The 21,106-nt window shown below is 49.2% G+C and overlaps 1 protein-coding gene across 1 annotated transcript in view; it reads right to left on the bottom strand.

The window, feature by feature from the left end:
• Positions 1–21,106, bottom strand: part of LOC311223265 (semaphorin-4B-like) — a 183,758-nt gene that overhangs the window by 17,177 nt on the left and 145,475 nt on the right. Inside the window, exons 10-11 of the mRNA XM_084308050.1 lie at positions 7,052–7,202; positions 5,816–6,026 (exon numbers count right to left, since the gene is read on the bottom strand). Of these exons, the coding sequence (XP_084164176.1) occupies positions 5,816–6,026; positions 7,052–7,202 (362 nt within the window). The remainder of the gene's footprint in view (positions 1–5,815; positions 6,027–7,051; positions 7,203–21,106) is intronic.

Raw genomic sequence — 21,106 nt, 5'->3', positions numbered from 1 at the left:
CGTTAGCTTGATGCTATTCTGTTGAACGTGCTTTGATTTTAACATGTTTTACACTCTTGACCACGACGTCATCCTTGACAGGGGATGTTTTCGTCGACCCTGCCCTGAGCCAGGACGGCAAGGTTGCATCAACAGGGGACTGTAGTGCGGGTTGGGGCGGTGACGCTGCCCAGTTCGGACAACACAGGAGCGGCTGTGTTCCTACGGTGTCTGTGACTGCACTTCGCTGATCTGCGTTCCGGATAGGAACGGGGTTGACCAGACCTCATAACACGTCTTCTGGTTTTACTTTGCTAAATGTATTGTGAATAACGGTGTTTTTCCCAAAACGTGTGTTGCTACAATGCATTTAGGATACGTTGCGGGTTATGTGTGAGCTGTTTTTGTCACTGGCAGTTAGCTTCTCCGTGCAAACGGGATGTAATGATCTGGTTGTTGTGTGAGAAACACGGCCGTGTACTCACAACTAAGGTAACTAACCTATGAAGCTATGCTTGGTGACAAGTGAGTAAAAGAATGTTCTTTCTCAGACTGTAATGACAATGAACAGTGTGTTCACACATTAACAGGTTTTCCTGTTTTAACTGGCCGTATTGAGGGTAAAATAGGAGGATTGTGTTTCCCCCCCGGTTCCCTGGGGACTTTTTCATCCTCCTATCAGACATGTTGTGCATTAATTGTGTCTTTTGTGTGGTAGGGATACGATGTAACTCTTAGCTTGATTGCTGAGGTTGTGCTAAATCTGCTGGAGAAACTTATTTCCTAAAGGGAAATTGGTTTGGTTGCTGTCATGTGTGCTTAGCAAGGCCTGTGGTCGATACTAATCAAGAATGATGTATTCTCTCATTGTGAAAAAAACGGCGTTCCTCTGTTGAGTGTTTTTGCCATTTTTTGTAGGTGATGATGGGTTGTGTGTGTCATGTGACCTACAACTGGGTTGTACTGGCCACGGAAGCACATGTGTATGTTGGACCGGGGTTCTTAGAGCCCTCTCTATTTTGTGTTTTTCCTTAGTAAAAATCAGATAGCAGGTTAGCTCATGCGCTGTGTGGAGCTGTGAAACGCTTCATAGAGCTGACTATGACTGTGTCATATTCTCTTTTTGTCGTTACATCGTATCATGGGTGTGGGGTCGTAAAGGGGTGAACTGGTAACCTTTCCTCTCCCCATTGTTCTGTCGGTCAGGGGTACACCCCCTGTCCTTCAAGGTTCCCGTCACGTGGCGGTTCGGCACGTTACGGGGGGGGGGGGGGGGGGGAGGGAGTTCCTGGTCCCACGGCCTGGTATATTGGGCGTGTGCACCGCAGGAATTCCCCCGCCATAGAGTACGTCACCGTGCGCGTCTCTGTTGGTAGGACTTCCGTGTGCTGTTCAGGTCCATGTGATGGATCTGTTTTCAGGGGGGGTGGTCAGGGCTCCTCCTCACCAAGCGCCTATTCAGGCCTTCTGTGAGTTCGGACTCCTTCTTCCATGTGAGGAAGCCTCCATCAGAGTACAGAGCCTTCCTCCTCAGATTGTCAAAGTGAGTGGACCCTCTAGAAGGGTCCTTTTCTATTGTATGTATATTCGATTCAATTCGTTTATTGAGTGTGTATGGGTTCAGTGCCTCTTCCCCGGAGGCCCTAAAACCAGTTTTTTACATGGCTCAAGGTGCAATATATTCTTTTCAATCTGTACAGCTCGCGTGGGAAGTCTCTCTGGGGATCCCCGTCTCTTTCCTATGGGAGGGTGGTGGGATGTAAAAATGTGAACATTTTTTACCCCGGCTGTGTAGACTGGGATACATACTGTTGATGCTTCCTTCTTTCTATTCCAGAAGTGTTGGAGTTAGGGAGTGTCACACCCCTCTTGTCGTTCCCCTGGGCGCCTTGGGGATTCAATGACAGGTCTAAATAGCCTGTTCATTGATGGGGGTGTGTCCCGACGCACGTATAGTGCTAGCTCGCTGTAAACAGGCGATTGACTGGCACGCCTTGGTTGCTTGTGGTTGAAACAGCGTTTTTATAAAGCAACTGAGATGGGGGTTTTTCCTCTTCCGACGACCACATCCCATGACCTGGGTGGGTTGTCGACGGATTCTCGTTCATGTCTGGGGGATGATGACGGGATGGATCTGAACATATGTGGTGGGGTCTCACGCCCTTGGGGTGGGCCACCAGGCGCGGTTCGTCCGAACGTCTGGGTGGCGCCTTCTTTTCATGTTAAGATCAACACGCATATCTGCCCTTCTCCTGGAGTAGGCATGTCGGCGTGGTTAGGGCACGGGACTGGTTCTGGTCACGCTGGTCCAGATCAGTTGAACCTGTTGTCCGCCGGGGATGCAGATCTGCTGTTCTGGTACCCTGAGGGACTTGGGCTTTTTTCAGGGGGAAAAATGCCAGGTCGGTCTGGGTGTCACAGGGTTAAGCGCTATGGAGACCCTGGTTGGGTATGTTTTTACTCAGCACTGTCGTCATGGCTTACAGCCATGCCATTCTGTACGCGCTCGATCTCGTCGGATCTCGGCCGCTACACAGGTTGGTCCTGGTTAGTACTTGGTTGGGAGACCGCCGGGGAATACCAGGTACGGTGTGCTTAGGGGCTGGTTCTCCATTATTTTTCGCACCTCTCTCACGCATGGCGAAGAGGGGCCTGTGGGGGTGGTTTTTTGACCTCCTCTGGTGACCCTGTGCTTCCCGTACCGCCAGGCCCGGTCCGAAGTGATGTTTGCGACCCGTAGGCCTGGGTTAACCCTTTTTGGAAACTGAAACACTTGTACTGCGGTATAGCCGGTGTATACCCGCAGGTGTGTTTTGGAGTTTTTTCTTGAGGGGTTATAGGAACAACCACCGCATTGGGTAACACCGAGGTGGTTGATTCCCTGGTGTGTTGGAGCAGTGTCAACTCCCGGGTTCACCGTTTGAGGGTGCCCCTGCACGTTCATGACGTCTGCCAATCGTGTCAGCCTTCTCTGCCTCGACCCCTCTGGGTGGGGGTTTTTAAATGGAGGCTTGGTCATGCAACACCGCCAGCTTACGCTCCTTCCGCCGGGGCGGCTGTGTTCAGCTGTCCCCTCTGGCGCCTGTCTCGTCCGCAGTCTCCAGGCTAGGGTTAACAGCCTGTTGCCTGGTTTTTCCCCGGTGCGCTGCCTGCTTCCGTTGGTTAACCTTTTTTGTGTGCTTACGGCCATGCTGACTGCCTGTTCTGCAGGGTCAGTGTGCCAGGCGGTGTACTATTGGGGGGACAGGGCCCGCTCGGCTTACGGCCATACCAACCTGAACACGCCCGATCTCGTCCGATCTCGGAAGCTAAGCAGGTTCTGGCCTGGTTAGTACTTGGATGGGATTCCGCCTGGGAATACCAGGTGCAGTAACTGAGGGGCCTTTGTCCGAATACGCTGGCGATGTGGGGGGCGGGGCACTACGTGCCCACCTGGCTGGGTCTTGATGCTGGCATCATGGACTTCTCCGGGCCCCCATTCTAGGGAGTCCAGTCCTTTTGGTGGGTCTGGGTCTTCCTTCGTGCTCCGCTGCTACGGCCTTGCCACGGGGTTGGGTTTGCCCTTGACCCCGTGATTCTGGGGGCAGTAACGAGGTTGTTCCTCCGTTCGTTCCCGGGTGGCATGCGGGTTGTGCGTGTGTGTAGTCGTGGGGTCAAGCCACGGTCTGCTCACCCTGTGCGTTGAGTTGCTTGAGTGCCTCTTCGCACGGTCGGGTCCGTCGCCCTCCCGTGAAGCCCCTAATAGGGGGGGTGCCCGCCATTAGGGTGGGTCGGGGGGGCTCGGCCCTCCCTGTTCTGATGGTTTGTGGGGGGCTGTCAGCGGGGTGTATTTGTCGGCCGTTGGCTCTCGCTCGGCCTCCCTTGTGCAGAGAGCGATGCCGAGCGAGAGCGATACGATACAGAACGTTAGGTTATGACTATAACCAAGTTCTGTTAGTATAGCGACGCTCGGCATCCGACGCCGCTGCAGCCTTTGACCTCGCCTTGTGGCGAAAGCTTGGGAAGGAGGAGAGTGGGTGGCCCCACCCCTGCTTATATGGGTAAGGTGATAGGGGTGTGGTCAGACGAATATTGGGATTAAAGGTACATTGTGGTCTTTATTCAGTGCGCGTGCACGTATGCGAGATAGTGCAGAGAGCGATGCCGAGCGTCGCTATACTAACAGAACTTGGTTATAGTCATAACCTAACGTTAACCTTTCACTACCACACTACAGATGGTTAACCTTTCACTACCACACTACATAAGGTTAACCTTTCACTACCACACTACAGACGGTTAACCCTTTCACTACCACACTACAGCAAGTTAACCTTTCACTACCACACTACAGACGGTTAACCTTTCACTACCACAATACAGAAGGTCAACCTTTCACTATCACACTACAGAAGGTTAACCTTTCACTAACACACTACAGAAGGTTAACCTTTCACTACCACACTACAGACGGTTAACACATAACTCAAAAGAGCAAATAATTTAAATACCCCCCCCCCCTCCAAATCACACACAAAAGTTAAAAATATATCTGACCACTATTTACTTTTTTTCTTGCATTGACAAAATATATAAAGAAAACCAACACTGGGTGGACGTGCAAAAAGCATCATGACAGTGTGATGTCACGGGTCATTGGTCATCATGACAGTGTGATGTCACGGGTCATTGGTCATCATGACAGTGTGATGTCACGGGTCATTGGTCATCATGACAGTGTGATGTCACGGGTCATTGGTCAGACACCAAGTCAGCTCCTCAGCCCCGTTTCTCAGAATAATATTATTCAGTGATCAGCGATGACATACGCAGTAGCATGTAGCATAAGACATGACTTCCTCCACTGCAGATTCCGATTCTGAGGACTAAAGCATTATCCCATACTAGTGAGTCAAGAAAGTCAGATTTCTCACTAAATTATTTCAGATATTGTGAAAAAAAGGGCTTCCGAATATAATTTCCTATCCCATATTGCAGAGCCGTAAGCATAAGAGCGTATAGCTGACACTGTTACATAGTTACTAGAAAGCAGAGGGAGAAATATAGGGGACCTTGGGTTGATTGACACTTTATACAAATATTCTTCTACGTTATGTCGCAAACTATTTCATTTAAAAGCTTACTACGTCCATTATTAAATTTGCACAACATTTACCCACACATAAATATAGAAAAAAAAAAGTTGTTATGGGACTTCCTCTTATTTTGCGGTGTGTATCCTGTTGCAGGGCATAGTTGTTGCACGAGTGACTGTACAATGCTAGACGTGGGGTGATGTGTATGTAAAGTGTCTATAGTCCAGCCCGTTGGCGTGAAGATTTTCCCTAATGGGGTTGTACTTCCGCGTTCGGTTTGCGCAATCTGATTGGCCACTGACGTTTCTGGTCATGTGACATGTGCGCCAATCGTGTGACGCCTAGTTCTGCGCCTATTTCCGGCTCTAACAGCCTGCAAACTACCTAACGCCTAGTTTATCACTGGTTAAGCTTAGGCGACCCTTTCGAAGTTGGTTAAGGTTAGAGTTTGGAATCAGGGCTGGTGTTCTATCGCCCTGCTCTAAGACAAACTCTAACCTTAACCAACTTCGAAAGAGTCGCCAAGCTTAACCGGTGATAGAACTAGGCGTCACGCGATTGGCGCACATGTCACATGACCAGAAACGTCAGTGGCCAATCAGATCGCGCAAAAACCGAACGCGGAAGTACAACCCCATTAGGGAAAATATTCACGCAGCCCGTTGCCTTGAAGTCATTCAACCTTGTATTACATTCTGAATCTGTGGAAGACCTCGGCGTCAGACTGAAGCCTGAACAGAAAGGCTAGAGACCCACAGTACCGGTTCCGATGAAGAGCACGTCGTAGGCCCGCTCCATGCCCTGGATCTTGTGCACGGCTATCTGCGTGTAGCGCACACTGCGTTTGAGCAGCAGCGGAGGGCTGCGGATCACGCTGTCCATCAGGAAGTGGTCCTTGACGAAGTTGAGCACCTTGTCGGGCATGTGTAAGGACGACTGGATGCCCGCCTGTCTGGCGTGGTTGTTCACACACTGTAGGGGGGAACGGTGAACAACTTTAACATTGTGTTTTAGTTGAAAAAACACCTCGTCACGACTGGTGACACTGTAATGACTTATTCATAATGGTGACCTTTGCTTGATTTATTCATGGTAAAAGCGAAACAATTGTTTACAGGTGAATCCTTGGTGAACGAGGGCAGAGTGGATGAGAGATGACAATAAGCCTTGCTTACAGCCCACAGGGCTTTAGGCCTTGTTTTGTGGGACTTAGATTTTCATTAATAACACTTCTCATACACCCCCCCCCCCCACACACACACACACACAACTGATAACGCAGACTTCTAGCTAAATTTAACACCGTTTTTAGGCTAATACAGTATTTAATTCAGAAACATGACATTGCAGTGAGCTGGGAAACGCCTTGGCAACCTATCAAAGTCAGAAGAATTGGAAACCAATTTCTCCAGAATAATTTAGGTTCTAAATTAGTCCCCCCCCCCCCATCCGGGAGCCAACCCATGAAGTGATTAATTTATTTTTTCTGTTTATATAACCAAGGGATGATAAATAGACAAATGACAAACAAGAAAGGGAGAGCGGCTCTTTGATTGCCCACAGGCCACAACATCTCTTCACGACAGCTCCACGAATGCATACTGTATGAATAGCTGGAGGCTAATTTTTGTTTGTTCCATTGAATGCTGGCTTTTTAACATAAACACATGTTAATTTGTATATGTGCTCATTTAATAAAGAAAATTATTCTCAGGGGGAGAGGGATACAAATTGCATCCTTTGTATGTACAGACAGAAACAGACAAACTGACTGACAGAAAGACTGATGGACATGCAGAGAGACGGATGAAACAGATGGGACAGACAGACACACGGAGATAAACAGACTGACAAACAGGCATTGACTCACTGATTGTTGATAGATTGACTGACTGACTCTACTGTGTGTGTGTGTGTGTGTGTGTGTGTGTGTGTGTGTGTGTGCGTGTGTGCGTGTGTGCGTGTGTGTGTGTGTGTGTGTTCGTAGCAGCGCTCACCGCTCCAGGCCGTGGCTCCGGTACGGGGTGGTTGTAGGTGTACCACTGCTGGGTCTCCCTGTTGACCTCTCGGTAGCGCCCACCAAACGCCCGCTCCACCTGGGCCATGGTGAAGGCGCACACAGCAGAGCTGCCCGATGCCCCCTTGTACCTGAGAAACCACATGCAGTAGGGTTATGGTTAGTACCTGAGAAACCACATACAGTAGGGTTATGGTTAGTGTAACTGAGGGGTACAATTCCCTGACTGTATTACTAGATATGATACTTACTACCACTACCTTTGTACTTAATATTCGGCCACCCAGTACACGGCATAAATATATTATCATAAACACTCTCACGTAGATGAAACGGATCCAACACAAATGTACGAAGTCGAAGTATGCGTTTATTACTACACAGCAATGGTGTGTAGAGCAAGCACTTAATCACTTAATTACATTTATGAATTGAAATAGTATGCACTTTTATGGCAAAGAGTATTCGTCGGTATATCAATAGAGAATGTCCAATCTCTGATGGCGCAGGTGGTAAATATACGACCTGGAATAGTTAAGGAATAACAGCAATGATACTTTAATGATTATATACTAGATACACTAAGGGGGGGTTAATCCGGTCGCTTGTAAGCCGACAGGAGTAGGAGGGGGGGGGGGTAGAATCCGGCTGCCTCGTCCGGCCAAGGGTATCCCAGGTGAACCCACTGTAGTGCCGTTCAATGCGCCGGCGATCCTTGGACCACAGATGAAAGCAGGTGGACTCTTTGTGGGCCGGCTCTCTCCGGTCCACGGGGGAGAGACGTGAAGCGACCTCGTCTTGCAGAGCGTCTCCTCACCTTGCGTCCTCTCCAGGGGGGGGGGTTCCAACACACGGCAGTGTCGGGGGTCTTTATCCATGGAATAATCAAAGTATACAAAGCATAATCCGTGCCTGGGAAGGCGGGCTGTCGTCGGTAGAATAATCCGGTATACAGGTCCACTCGCTCGTCGGCTCTGGGGCTCCTCGGGTGCAGCTTCACATGGGGTCAACCACCCTGGGTAAGCAGCCAGTTCTCTGCCCGAAACGATGGGGTACTGACTACGGTAGTATTCTCACCGCACGAAGCACTATATATTAACAGACTATTATTAGCTTAATAGACTACGTCCAACTCGACGATATAGTGCCAAATATGACTATTCAAATATTAATATACACAATGTCTCAATACCGATGGTAGGCGAACTTGGCCTTACTCCCACACGTGGCGTCGCGGGGAGGCTTTACGTCTGTGACTCTATTGGAGGGTAAGAAACTGGACTGAAAAGGAAGTCCTACTTTAGTAGCGCAGTATATATACGCACTATGAACAAATAGTCCCATTAGTGGTGCGGTAGTCAGATTCCTACGCGGAACTAGGACTTGTTCGTACATGTGGAGCGGTACGTTTGAACTGGGTCTGAGGGGTATGGCAGCCTGGCACCAAGGTCTCGACCAATAGTAGAATGGAGACTATTATGGGATGTTCAGTAGGCTAGAATGGATATTCAATGCATATTGTACAAGGAATATACAAGGGATATCAGGGAATATTAGAGAATATACAAATACAATTAAATATATATATATAAATAAATATATATATTCGGTTTAATCTGGCCCTTCACAACAGCCACCCCCTGAATAGGTCCCAGACCTAATCAGTTAAACAGAGACAGATTAATCGCGTTGTCTATTTACACATAAGGGTTTGCTGTAGGGGTCAGTCAACTTCACAAAGTCATAGGGTTGTAGGGTCATGGTCATCATCGATTGTGTCTGGGAGTCGAGGCAGTTCTATGAGCCTCGCCACGGGACGGGTGTAAGTGCGACCCTGGACGAGCACTTCAGCTGCTCGGACCTTGCCGTCGGCACCGGTGATCACTTTGCTTACGCGGCCGGCCGGCCACATAGCTCTGGGCAGTGATTGATCAATAATCATGACGACTGTTCCTTCTGTCAAATTGTCTCTCTCCTTTACCCACTTCTGGCGGGTCTGTAGAGACGGTAGGTAGTGTTTAATGTCATCCGGTAGATTGGGGGCTCTGCGTAGGCGACCACCCACTCTGATGAGGGTATGAGCGTCGCTCTCGGGGGCCAGATGAATTAATCTGCTGTCGGATGGGACGGGCTTTCCTCCCTGTAGACAGGCCAATTCATCGGGGAACGAGTCTCTCTGGGCTCGCTGCAGTAGAAGCAATTCTGCTTCCTCGTAGTTAGCTGCTGACATATCAGCGGGGGACTTGCACTCCGGGTGGTACCGCAGGAATGTTCTTTGTTGTGCACTCTCTATGGACGTGCAATCGTCTATGTTAGGGTCGGTGGAGGCTACGGTGCTCAATCCACAGAACACAGACTTCTTATTTTCCACCTCCTCTGGACTTGCTTCCCTCGGGATAGGCATGGGCCACTGTCCTTCCGGGAGTCTTAGGAATGCGGGGCCGTCACTGTAGACATTGCGACGGGTGAGGTCATCCAGGGGCATCCCCCGGGTGATGACGTCAGCTGGGTTCTGTTTTGTATCAACGTAGCGCCACTCTGTTTCTCCGGTTAACTCTTCGGTTAAGTCTTGAATCTCGGTGACTCTGACTCCCACGAAGACTTTGTACTTGCATGAGTCCGATTTGATCCAGGCGAGTACCGTCGTGGAATCTGACCACAGGATTGTTCTAGACACCGGTATGGTGAGCTCACGTTGGATGAGCGTGGCTAGGTGCGCTCCGGCTAGGGCTGCGCAGAGCTCTAGACGTGGGATAGATTGTTGCTTGCGTGGGGCTATTCTCGAGCGGGCGAGGACAAATGCTGTGTAGATCTCTCCCCCCTGGTCTTGGGCCCGCAAGTAGGCTACTGATCCGTATGCGACCTCTGAGGCGTCACTGAAGACGTGTAAGTCCATTTTACATGTCTCTGGCCTCACCGTGGGTGGGAAGTAGCTTCGGCGCATATTAACGCCTGGGAGTGAGTGGAGCTCCATCTCCCACTCTCTCCAGGTGGATGCAAGGTGTGCGGGAATGGGGTCGTCCCAGCCCTGGTCCTTGTCCCACAATGCTCGTACAATCATTTTTGCCCTGGTGGTGTACGGTAGAATACATCCTAGCGGGTCATATTGTCGGGCGAGTGTTGTGTACACACTCCGTCTGGTGGTCGGCGCCGCCGCCGGCCTTCCCTGCTCCGTAGTCAGGGGCTTGTGTCTGTAGTGAAGCGAATCTGTTTTGAATCGCCACACCAATCCCAGGGTCATCTCCTGGGCTTCTCCCGGGATTGTAGCCATCCAGGTCTCGCTGCTGGCTGCCTTGTCCTCGGAGGAGAGGCTGCGCAGTACTTGCGGATCGCTGCTGGCCCACTGCCTGAGATCAAAGCCGCCTTTGATCAATGAGGCGCGGAGTTTAATCAGGAGAGCCTCGGCTTCTTCCTGGGTTGAAAGGCTTTGTAGACAGTTGTCTACGTAGAAGCTGTTCTTTACGCTGTGTCGGACCTCTTCGTCCGCTGCTGGGTCCTCTGCTACATGTTTCTGTAGTGCAAATGTAGCACAGCAGGGGCTGCACGTCGTTCCGAAGGGGAGGACTTCCCATTGGTAGATGGCTGGGTGCTCATCTCCTGGCTTCTCTCTCCATAGGAACCGTAACAGGGGCTTGTCCGCCTCTTTAATGTCCATCTTTGTGACGTGTCCCGCTGTGATGAGCTTCTCAATCTCAGCGCGGTATACACTCTCTTGGGCGGGGTTCTTGGCTAAGCGCCGCTCCGTGTTCAGCAGGTACCGTTCTGTGGCGTCTGTCTTGGCGTGGAAAGTAGGCATTCCTTCTCGCCGCAGGAGTGGCGTGGCGTATCTCAACACGCCGTTGACCGGGACTCTCTTGGTCCCTGTCTCGAGGAGGTGAATGGCGTAAATGTCATCTTTAGAGCGAATGTCTTTCTTTCCGTTCTTAAAGGGCATTTGTTCCAAGGTCCATAGCCGCTCTACGTGTTGCAGGAGTGCGGTTTCTCCCTCTGTGACTCGGGAGTGGAGACATCTAGTGGCTGTACTTCGGTTGAGAGATTTGGCGAGCGGGCCTTGGAGAGTCCATCCCAAACGGGTCTCGACTGCTGCAGGACAGCCTCGGGGTCCGGTATGAACCCGGTCTATCGGGACAATGAGGTCTGCATGGTCGGAGCCTATCAACAGGGTCGGCATAGCATTGTCTATGAGCGGGATCGGTAACTTGCGCAGATGTGCATATTTCTCCATCAGCTTGGCGACGGGGTATGTGTACCGCGACAGTCCTATTTCTTGGCTGGTGAAAGCGTCTGTAATCTGGTACCGTCGCTCAGGCTGGCCGCTTGCTGCGATAGAGAATGAGACATTCTCGCCCTTTATCGTCTTCAAATCTCGTCTTATTGTCCGAATTGTCATTTGGGTTTCGCTTCCCCGCAGCCCTAGCTGGGCCGCAGCGGAGGCGAGCAGCAGGGTCTTCTCTGACCCGTCATCGAGGACGGCGTAAGTGTCCAGGACTTTATTCTGGTAGCTTAGTGTCACACGCACTACTTTTAGGAGTACTCGGGCTCCACTGCTGCTGGCGGGATCGATGTACATGACGCTCGCTTTGCGGCTGGATGGTGCGGGTGAAGGGCGCCGTCTGTTACTGTCGTGAAGTATGTCCAGATGGGCTCCATCGCACTTGGTGCACCTTTTCTTTAAGCGGCATTCGGCTGCCATGTGTGAGCGCGCACAGCGAAAACAGCACTTGTTGGACTTTATCCATTGACCTGCTTCCTCCGCGTTCAGCTTGGGGAAGGAGTCACATTGCGCTAGCCAGTGTTCTTTCTCACAGTAGGGGCACACTATCTTCCACTTCTCCGTTCTGGAGGGGGTACTGTGGCTCCTGCTGCTCGGTACTGACTCCGATTGGTGCATCACAGTCACCGATCTTCTTCCATCATTTAGTCGTCTGGTTCCTTCTCTGGAGCCAGGGGTGCTCCGTCCGAATGTATCTAGCCGTAGGCTGCTGACTTCTCTCGCCAGGAAGTCTGCTAGATCGAGGAGGTTCGGTTCGGGGCCATTCGGGTCTCTGTGGTCCCTCTGCCGCCTAAAGCGCTCCTGACGAGCGGGCGGCAGCTTCTCCAGAATCCTTTCCACATTTGAGTTGGCGTAAAGTTCATGCCTCCCCTTCTCTCTTTGCGCTCCCAGCATCCCTACCAGGGACTGCACTCTGATGGACAGGTCGTCCAGTGCTCGATTGTCTATTGCTGGGGGTAAGCGGTCGATGTGTCGGATCTCCTGGATCACTTAATCCCATATGCGCCCATACCTCTGGTCCAGTGCTACCAGCGCTGCTGTGTATGGGGTGGTGGAAGTCGCGTAGGCGAGCGCTATATTATGTGCGCGGGGTACCTTTAAGTGCTTCAGTAGGATGGCGTATTTGTGGCGTTCATCCAATACATCCACCAACATGGTCTCCAGACACATGCGGAGTTCTGTATACTGGGCCCGGTTCTCTTGGGTGAAGTCGGGTACCATAGGCGTGCCAATGTATGACGCTGACTGTGGATACATCGGCGAGCGTTGGGGGAGAGGCCTCCTAGGCGAGTCTCCTCCCGCTCCTTGGTATGGGCTGGTACCGGCAGTGTACCATGGCCCGCTTGTCCAGGTGCTGTTCCTCGGTGCGGGTCGTGCGTCGTGCTCACCCGTGTATAGAGTCGGGGGTCTGTAGCGCAGCTCCGCGGGAGTATAGCCTGGGCTGTACCGGACCTCCTGGTCCGGTAGAGTACTGTGCTGTCTTCGGGCGTGGTTCTCCTCCTCTTCCTCTTCGTCTTCAGTTAGGTCATCCAGTGCTTGTAGTCTCTGGTTTAGCCTCTCCACAGGATATGCTGCTCCTTCCCGGTTGCTAGGTCTCGCTTGGACCGGTGGGGGGAGGTGGTCTGTGGGGGGTATAGACCTCGTCTGTTGGTCAAGTTCAGGGTTGTTTACTCGGCTAGGGGATGCCGCCCTGGAGGTGTGTCTAGACGAGTTCCTGGAGCCTCTGGCGGAGGGAGAGGGTGTTGTCCGTCTGATCAGCTGTTCTATTAGTTGCGACTGCTGTCTGTCGCGCGCTGCGTCCCGTTGAGCACCGGCTCGTTCTCGGGCCACATTCTCTTCCATCTGAATGCGTCTTATTTCTAGACGTATCTGCTCGTGTTCGCTTCGCTGCTGGATCTGCAGTCGGTCGCGTTCAGCAGCGGCGTTCAGGCTGATGAGGAAGGCCTGCTGTAGGGTCCTCTCTGCCTCGCTGGGAGAAGGCGGTTGTATAGGGGAGCCTTCCCTCGGGGTACTCCTTGCGGAGCCTTGGAGCTCTATCTCCACGGTGCTCTCCCCGTCTTCTTCCGTGCCGAGTTCTCTCTCGGTAGCGTTGTATTCCTCCCGGGACTCATCGGGGACTACTTCTTCAGTACTGGCGGGGTGTGAAGTCATGTCTGGTTCCCACTGGTCCCCACCGTGAACTTGGTCAGTTACATTAGAGCCCGTAGGGGCCTCTATGGTCGGGGTAGTCTGGGCGTTGGGGTTAGACATACTTTTACTTTCTAGTTTTACCGCGTTTACTGTTAGTAGAAGACTAGGTTGTTGACTGACAGCGTAAGCCTCTAAGTACTGAGGGAGCCGTCGTTCGCGCTGCGGGCGTTGGTTAGGAGGATCGTTTCGTGGAGTGTTCATCATAGGCCATTTCAATATTAATAACACTATATTAATATTACACTGATTACCCTCCGGCTCGAAGGACCAATTGTAACTGAGGGGTACAATTCCCTGACTGTATTACTAGATATGATACTTACTACCACTACCTTTGTACTTAATATTCGGCCACCCAGTACACGGCATAAATATATTATCATAAACACTCTCACGTAGATGAAACGGATCCAACACAAATGTACGAAGTCGAAGTATGCGTTTATTACTACACAGCAATGGTGTGTAGAGCAAGCACTTAATCACTTAATTACATTTATGAATTGAAATAGTATGCACTTTTATGGCAAAGAGTATTCGTCGGTATATCAATAGAGAATGTCCAATCTCTGATGGCGCAGGTGGTAAATATACGACCTGGAATAGTTAAGGAATAACAGCAATGATACTTTAATGATTATATACTAGATACACTAAGGGGGGGTTAATCCGGTCGCTTGTAAGCCGACAGGAGTAGGAGGGGGGGGGGGGGTAGAATCCGGCTGCCTCGTCCGGCCAAGGGTATCCCAGGTGAACCCACTGTAGTGCCGTTCAATGCGCCGGCGATCCTTGGACCACAGATGAAAGCAGGTGGACTCTTTGTGGGCCGGCTCTCTCCGGTCCACGGGGGAGAGACGTGAAGCGACCTCGTCTTGCAGAGCGTCTCCTCACCTTGCGTCCTCTCCAGGGGGGGGGGGTTCCAACACACGGCAGTGTCGGGGGTCTTTATCCATGGAATAATCAAAGTATACAAAGCATAATCCGTGCCTGGGAAGGCGGGCTGTCGTCGGTAGAATAATCCGGTATACAGGTCCACTCGCTCGTCGGCTCTGGGGCTCCTCGGGTGCAGCTTCACATGGGGTCAACCACCCTGGGTAAGCAGCCAGTTCTCTGCCCGAAACGATGGGGTACTGACTACGGTAGTATTCTCACCGCACGAAGCACTATATATTAACAGACTATTATTAGCTTAATAGACTACGTCCAACTCGACGATATAGTGCCAAATATGACTATTCAAATATTAATATACACGATGTCTCAATACCGATGGTAGGCGAACTTGGCCTTACTCCCACACGTGGCGTCGCGGGGAGGCTTTACGTCTGTGACTCTATTGGAGGGTAAGAAACTGGACTGAAAAGGAAGTCCTACTTTAGTAGCGCAGTATATATACGCACTATGAACAAATAGTCCCATTAGTGGTGCGGTAGTCAGATTCCTACGCGGAACTAGGACTTGTTCGTACATGTGGAGCGGTACGTTTGAACTGGGTCTGAGGGGTATGGCAGCCTGGCACCAAGGTCTCGACCAATAGTAGAATGGAGACTATTATGGGATGTTCAGTAGGCTAGAATGGATATTCAATGCATATTGTACAAGGAATATACAAGGGATATCAGGGAATATTAGTGAATATACAAATACAATTAAATATATATATATAAATAAATATATATATTCGGTTTAATCTGGCCCTTCACAACAGTTAGTACCTGAGAAACCACATACAGTAGGGTTATGGTTAGTACCTGAGAAACCACATACAGTAGGGTTATGGTTAGTACCTGAGAAACCACATACAGTAGGGTTATGGTTAGTACCTGAGAAACCACATACAGTAGGGGTTAGTACCTGAGAAACTACATACAGTAGGGTTATGGTTAGAGGCAGCTCTGTGTAGGAGTGTGTTTCAGGCTGTGTGACGAACAGGTGTAGAGGCAGCTCTGTGTAGAGTGTGTTTCAGGTTGTGTGATGAACAGGTGTAGAGGCAGCTCTGTGTAGGAGTGTGTTTCAGGCTGTGTGACGTACAGGTGTAGAGGCTGCTCTGTGTATAGGAGTGTGTTTCAGGCTGTGTGACGTACAGGTGTAGAGGCAGCTCTGTGTAGGAGTGTGTTTCAGGCTGTGTGGCGAACAGGTGTAGAGGCAGCTCTGCTATATGAGTGTGTTTCAGGCTGTGTGACGAACAGGTGTAGAGGCAGCTCTGCGTAGGAGTGTGTTTCAGGCTGTGTGACGTACAGGTGTAGAGGCAGCTCTGTGTATAGGAGTGTGTTTCAGGCTGTGTGACGTACAGGTGTAGAGGCAGCTCTGTGTATAGGAGTGTGTTTCAGGCTGTGTGACGTACAGGTGTAGAGGCAGCTCTGTGTATAGGAGTGTGTTTCAGGCCGTGTGACGTACAGGTGTAGAGGCAGCTCTGTGTAGAGTGTGTTTCAGGTTGTGTGGCGAACAGGTGTAGAGGCAGCTCTGCTATATGAGTGTGTTTCAGGCTGTGTGACGAACAGGTGTAGAGGCAGCTCTGCGTAGGAGTGTGTTTCAGGCTGTGTGACGTACAGGTGTAGAGGCAGCTCTGTGTATAGGAGTGTGTTTCAGGCTGTGTGACGTACAGGTGTAGAGGCAGCTCTGTGTATAGGAGTGTGTTTCAGGCTGTGTGACGTACAGGTGTAGAGGCAGCTCTGTGTAGAGTGTGTTTCAGGTTGTGTGACGTACAGGTGTAGAGGCAGCTCTGTGTAGGAGTGTGTTTCAGGCTGTGTGACGAACAGGTGTAGAGGCAGCTCTGTGTATAGGAGTGTGTTTCAGGCTGTGTGACGTACAGGTGTAGAGGCAGCTCTGTGTAGGAGTGTGTTTCAGGCTGTGTGACGTACAGGTGTAGAGGCAGCTCTGTGTAGGAGTGTGTTTCAGGCTGTGTGACGTACAGGTGTAGAGGCAGCTCTGTGTAGGAGTGTGTTTCAGGCTGTGTGACGTACAGGTGTAGAGGCTGCTCTGTGTATAGGAGTGTGTTTCAGGCTGTGTGACGTACAGGTGTAGAGGCAGCTCTGTGTATAGGAGTGTGTTTCAGGCTGTGTGACGAACAGGTGTAGAGGCAGCTCTGTGTAAGGGTGTTTACAGGTGAGTGTGCTGATGCACTTGTTGTACAGTAAGTGGCTCTGGATAAGAGCATCTGCTAAATGCCTAAAATGTAAATGTTTATTCATGAACTGTAATCGGTATGGTAGCCGATTAATGTGATTATCCTCAAATTATAATCAGTGGTCTAATTAATGACATGGCTCCCAACATAATAGGTTTAGCGTGATCCTGTTAAACTTAATCCCTCAGCTCCGGAGGATACGCCCCGCTCTGGTTCCAGAATACATGTATCTGTGGCCGTAGCCTTTTCAAGTTGTCCAATGGAGTTTTCTTCTAAACAGCTCACTTTGTTTATATTCACACTCCCACCCAAATACACATTCATTTTAATTCATTGGATACCTTTAACCACTTAAGCCCTAGCCATATTTTCAGAAGATTTGCCTAAAAGTACATACCCAAGTAAATGGAAGATTTCTCCACTTCTACAAGGTCCATTTGCATGTTCTCTAGGGATACCTAAATACCCTCAGGGAATGTATTCCCAGTGTCAGAAAGATTTTGTCTGTTACTATCTTTGAGTAAATTGTAATGAACCAAAGGAGAATATATCGTTTTTTCACCATCTTTGACGGTGAATAACACCGTGCTAACATTGACCAAAAGTGAAGAATTGCCACTGAGCTCATTCAGCACCTTCTTGAGATCAAGTGTACTAAGGATCTAATCAAATGAACAAAGGGCAGATGATTTACAGGGGGTTTTGTAGAGACAGTATAGAATTTTGCCACCCGGACACATGCTATTTGAAATATTAATATAGAATATAGAATATCAGGCCTATAAATTACCTTATTATGGCCAAGCCATTCATCGATGGATCGGCCCAAATCTCTTTCCAATGGCAGAGTTCAATCTGGATTTAGTACCACCAGGTGCCCGTTACAGGGCAGCAAAGACCGTGAAGTCCTTCATTTCGACAGCCATCAGACTTTATAATGCATCCCTGTGCCTCACTGCATCACTGAGCACAGGGTGATAGTACAATCATGTATCTGTAATCTTCCTTAAAATGTTACACTTATTGTACACTTACTGTATATTTTGCCTGTATATTTTAGAATGTATATACATATCAGAATGTATATCCCGAACGGTATTTGATTCTTTATTCTTATTTTTATTCTTATTTGTAAGTTTTGTTTTTGACCTAAATGTTTACGGTTTACTGTGAGCGATCTGTAGTGCTGAATTTCCCTCGGGATAAATAAACTATTTCTATTCTATTCTAATATTTGTAAAGGAAAAATGGTTGGCCTACGTTTGTATGCGGCTGGTGTGAGCTGGGTAGTGTAGTTTTATGAAATATAGATGTCCATCGAAGGTCTCCTCTTTCTTAGGACTACAACGATTTCATGATGGCTTACTGTCCTCGCTTCTAAATTGTCCGTTTTCCAGTGCAATGCACAGATATATTTATAAGCTCATATTTAGCAGATATTTAACACTTAAAATCATTGGTAAACAAATGTAGTGCTGAAAATATACACGTTGACTGCTGTTTTGCTAGGGTTAGGGTCTTTACTCTTGGCTACATTTGAAAAAGAAATGCAACATCACTTAATACGGACTGTATTGATCTATTTGTGACGTGAAATATATATCTCGACCCGGTACCGATCAGGCTTAAGATTCACTACAAACCTTTTACTATGCAACATACACACCCAGTCCTCTGAGATTGTGTAGAAGTTGCATAGATTTCATATTAAGTTAACATAAAGAACACTGACTGCTTTCAACTTTAATTCAACAAGCACAAATTAAATCTATGCAACTGCTTTATGATTTCAGACAAGCAGGGGTTTCTATCTTATATCTATCTATATGAATTACTATTGCCAGTCTTAATATTTGCCAGAGGCTACAGCCATGTCAAATCCTATTCAAGTTGTTCCGTATAGATAATTGTGTTTTGAAGCAGTTAGGAAGCTGTTGCTTACAGGAATGGGGTAGACTCAAAAGTGATTTGTGCTAATAATAACTTCTGCTTGCAGTATCTGATGCAAATGTTTTTTTTGGGATGAATTGAACTGACTCCTAGTTAGTGACACTGTATTTGATGGCATTTCAGGTTCAAAAGTGTTTCCCCCCTAGTTTCTACTACTACTTTTTCTCCCATCCCTGAATAGTTGTTATGCCAATTCCCTTCCTGGTCTTGCGCTGCCCTACTGTCAGTCAAGGGAGGGTGTAGACCACCACATACTGCCCTACTGTCAGTCAGCAGAGGGTGTAGACTACCACATACTGCCCTACTGTCAGGGTGTCTTCTCATTAGGAAAGGGTGCTCCGCTCCGTCCTCGCTCAGTCCTTGAGTGCGAACTCCCCCCCTCCCTCTCCCCCCTCTGGTTTGCGTACACACTGCAGTCTTGGTTCGCTCCCAGCCACGCACAATTGAGGAGAGCACCTTTCTATAGTCTATATATTTCTGAATGAACCAAAACAGTTACACGGGACATTTTTGCTGTACCTCGGGAAGTAATGTACCAGCTAAACCTACACGATGGCGGATACTTTTCCTACACAGAAAACATTATGGTCATGCTGCACGCTAACCACATAGATTACAGACAGATAGACAAAACATATAACGAACAACGTAAAAGATAATATGCATAATATACTTGATCGCTATAGTCCCGCTGAACACAACTAGTCACAACGTCGGGCTCCCTTGCTTTGGATGGGCTAACCGGCCACATTACTGTGGGTAATAAACAGGGCACTGGTTGGTTTTGGCCGATTATGCTGTCCACTGCATCAAACCACGGAGAAGATATTGAAGCCTCATCTTCTTCACTTTTAGCTCGACATTGTTGACTGATCTGTTGTACCCGTGCACGCACATTTTCTAATAACAGCATTATTAGACATGCCAATCCAACGAAAGACGTTCTGGTCGCGCTGGAGAAAAGCCAAATTGGATGTTGCGTCTTTTACTTGTTATTTGTTATTCTAAGATGCTAATTCATCTGTATCTGGATAACCAATGAACGGATTTTGTCGAGGCAGGTAGTGGTATTTCGGGGAAATTGATATCTATAGTCTGGTGTAGTTTTCGTCCACGAAGGATGGAGGCTCTAATTATTATTATTTATAGAGTCTCTATGAATAATAATTAGAGCCTCCATTTTTCGTGGACGAAAACTACACCAGACTATAGATATCAATTTTCCCGAAATAACGCTACCTGCCTCGACAAAATCCGTGCATTGGTTATCCAGATACATGAATTATCATCTCAGAATAAGTGGCTTTGGCGTTTTAGCTTATCTTTTACAGCTTACGTTTTGGGCAATTATTAGAGGCTCCATTTTTCGTGGGAGAAATCAGTCTATATAGAAATAAATGCATTCGAACAAGAAACCAAAACATAGCAATGGCAAAAATTGCCAGGCCTAATGCGAGCCAGGGAAGTCTTGGGCTTGTAACGTGGCTTCATCTCGAAGTTTTCATCCACTGAGCCGAGGCTCAACATGCTTGTTTGGTTGAGGTCTGAACTCGCCAAATTGCCCATAAATATCGTTTTTGTGGGTATTGTCCAGTTGTTGCTGTATGTTTTTATCTGCCCAAAATTCAAGCAAGCATGAAAGCATTATGCTTGCACACCACGCCCCGCTCCGTCGTCGGGGACACTGGCGCGCACTCGAGACCACCTATTCCAGCGGTCCAGGTTTGGAGCGAATCAGCGTCCCCGGTGACGGGGGGAGCGTTCTCATCACACTCTATTTTGGTGCGATCGTGCTCTGATTCGACCCCGAATGGCTAGTGTGAAAGCCCCCTCAGTCAGCAGAGGGTGTAGACTACCACATACTGCCCTACTGTCAGTCAGCAGAGGGTGTAGACTACCACATACTGCCCTACTGTCAGTCTGGGGAGGGTGTAGACTACCACATGCTGCCCTACTGTCAGTCTGGGGAGGGTGTAGACTACCACATGCTGCCCTACTGTCAGTCTGGGGAGGGTGTAGACTACCACATGCTGCCCTACTGTCAGTCTGGGGAGGGTGTAGACTAACACATGCTGCCCTACTGTCAGTCAGGGGAGGGTGTAGACTACCACATGCTGCCCTACTGTCAGTCTGGGGAGGGTGTAGACTACCACATGCTGCCCTACTGTCAGTCTGGGGAGGGTGTAGACTACCACATGCTGCCCTACTGTCAGTCTGGGGAGGGTGTAGACTACCACATGCTGCCCTACTGTCAGTCTGGGGAGGGTGTAGACTACCACATGCTGCCCTACTGTCAGTCTGGGGAGGGTGTAGACTACCATCTATTGGCAGCCGCTTCTTTTCTCCTGACAGCTAGGAGTTTCACTGGGAGAGCGCAACACATGCAGAGGTTTACGCTATCTCCCCCAGATCCCTCCCTGCTGTATAGGCGCCCCCAACTAACCAGTAGGAGTCGTTGTTCATGAGACGTCATTTCCGACTGAGACAACGTTGCA

The sequence above is a fragment of the Notolepis coatsorum genome (assembly GCF_963971535.1).
Source record: "Notolepis coatsorum genome assembly, chromosome: 2".
NCBI lineage: Eukaryota > Metazoa > Chordata > Actinopteri > Aulopiformes > Paralepididae > Notolepis > Notolepis coatsorum.
Note: the sequence above shows the minus strand (reverse complement) of the source record. Positions and strands in the feature narration are given on the sequence as shown.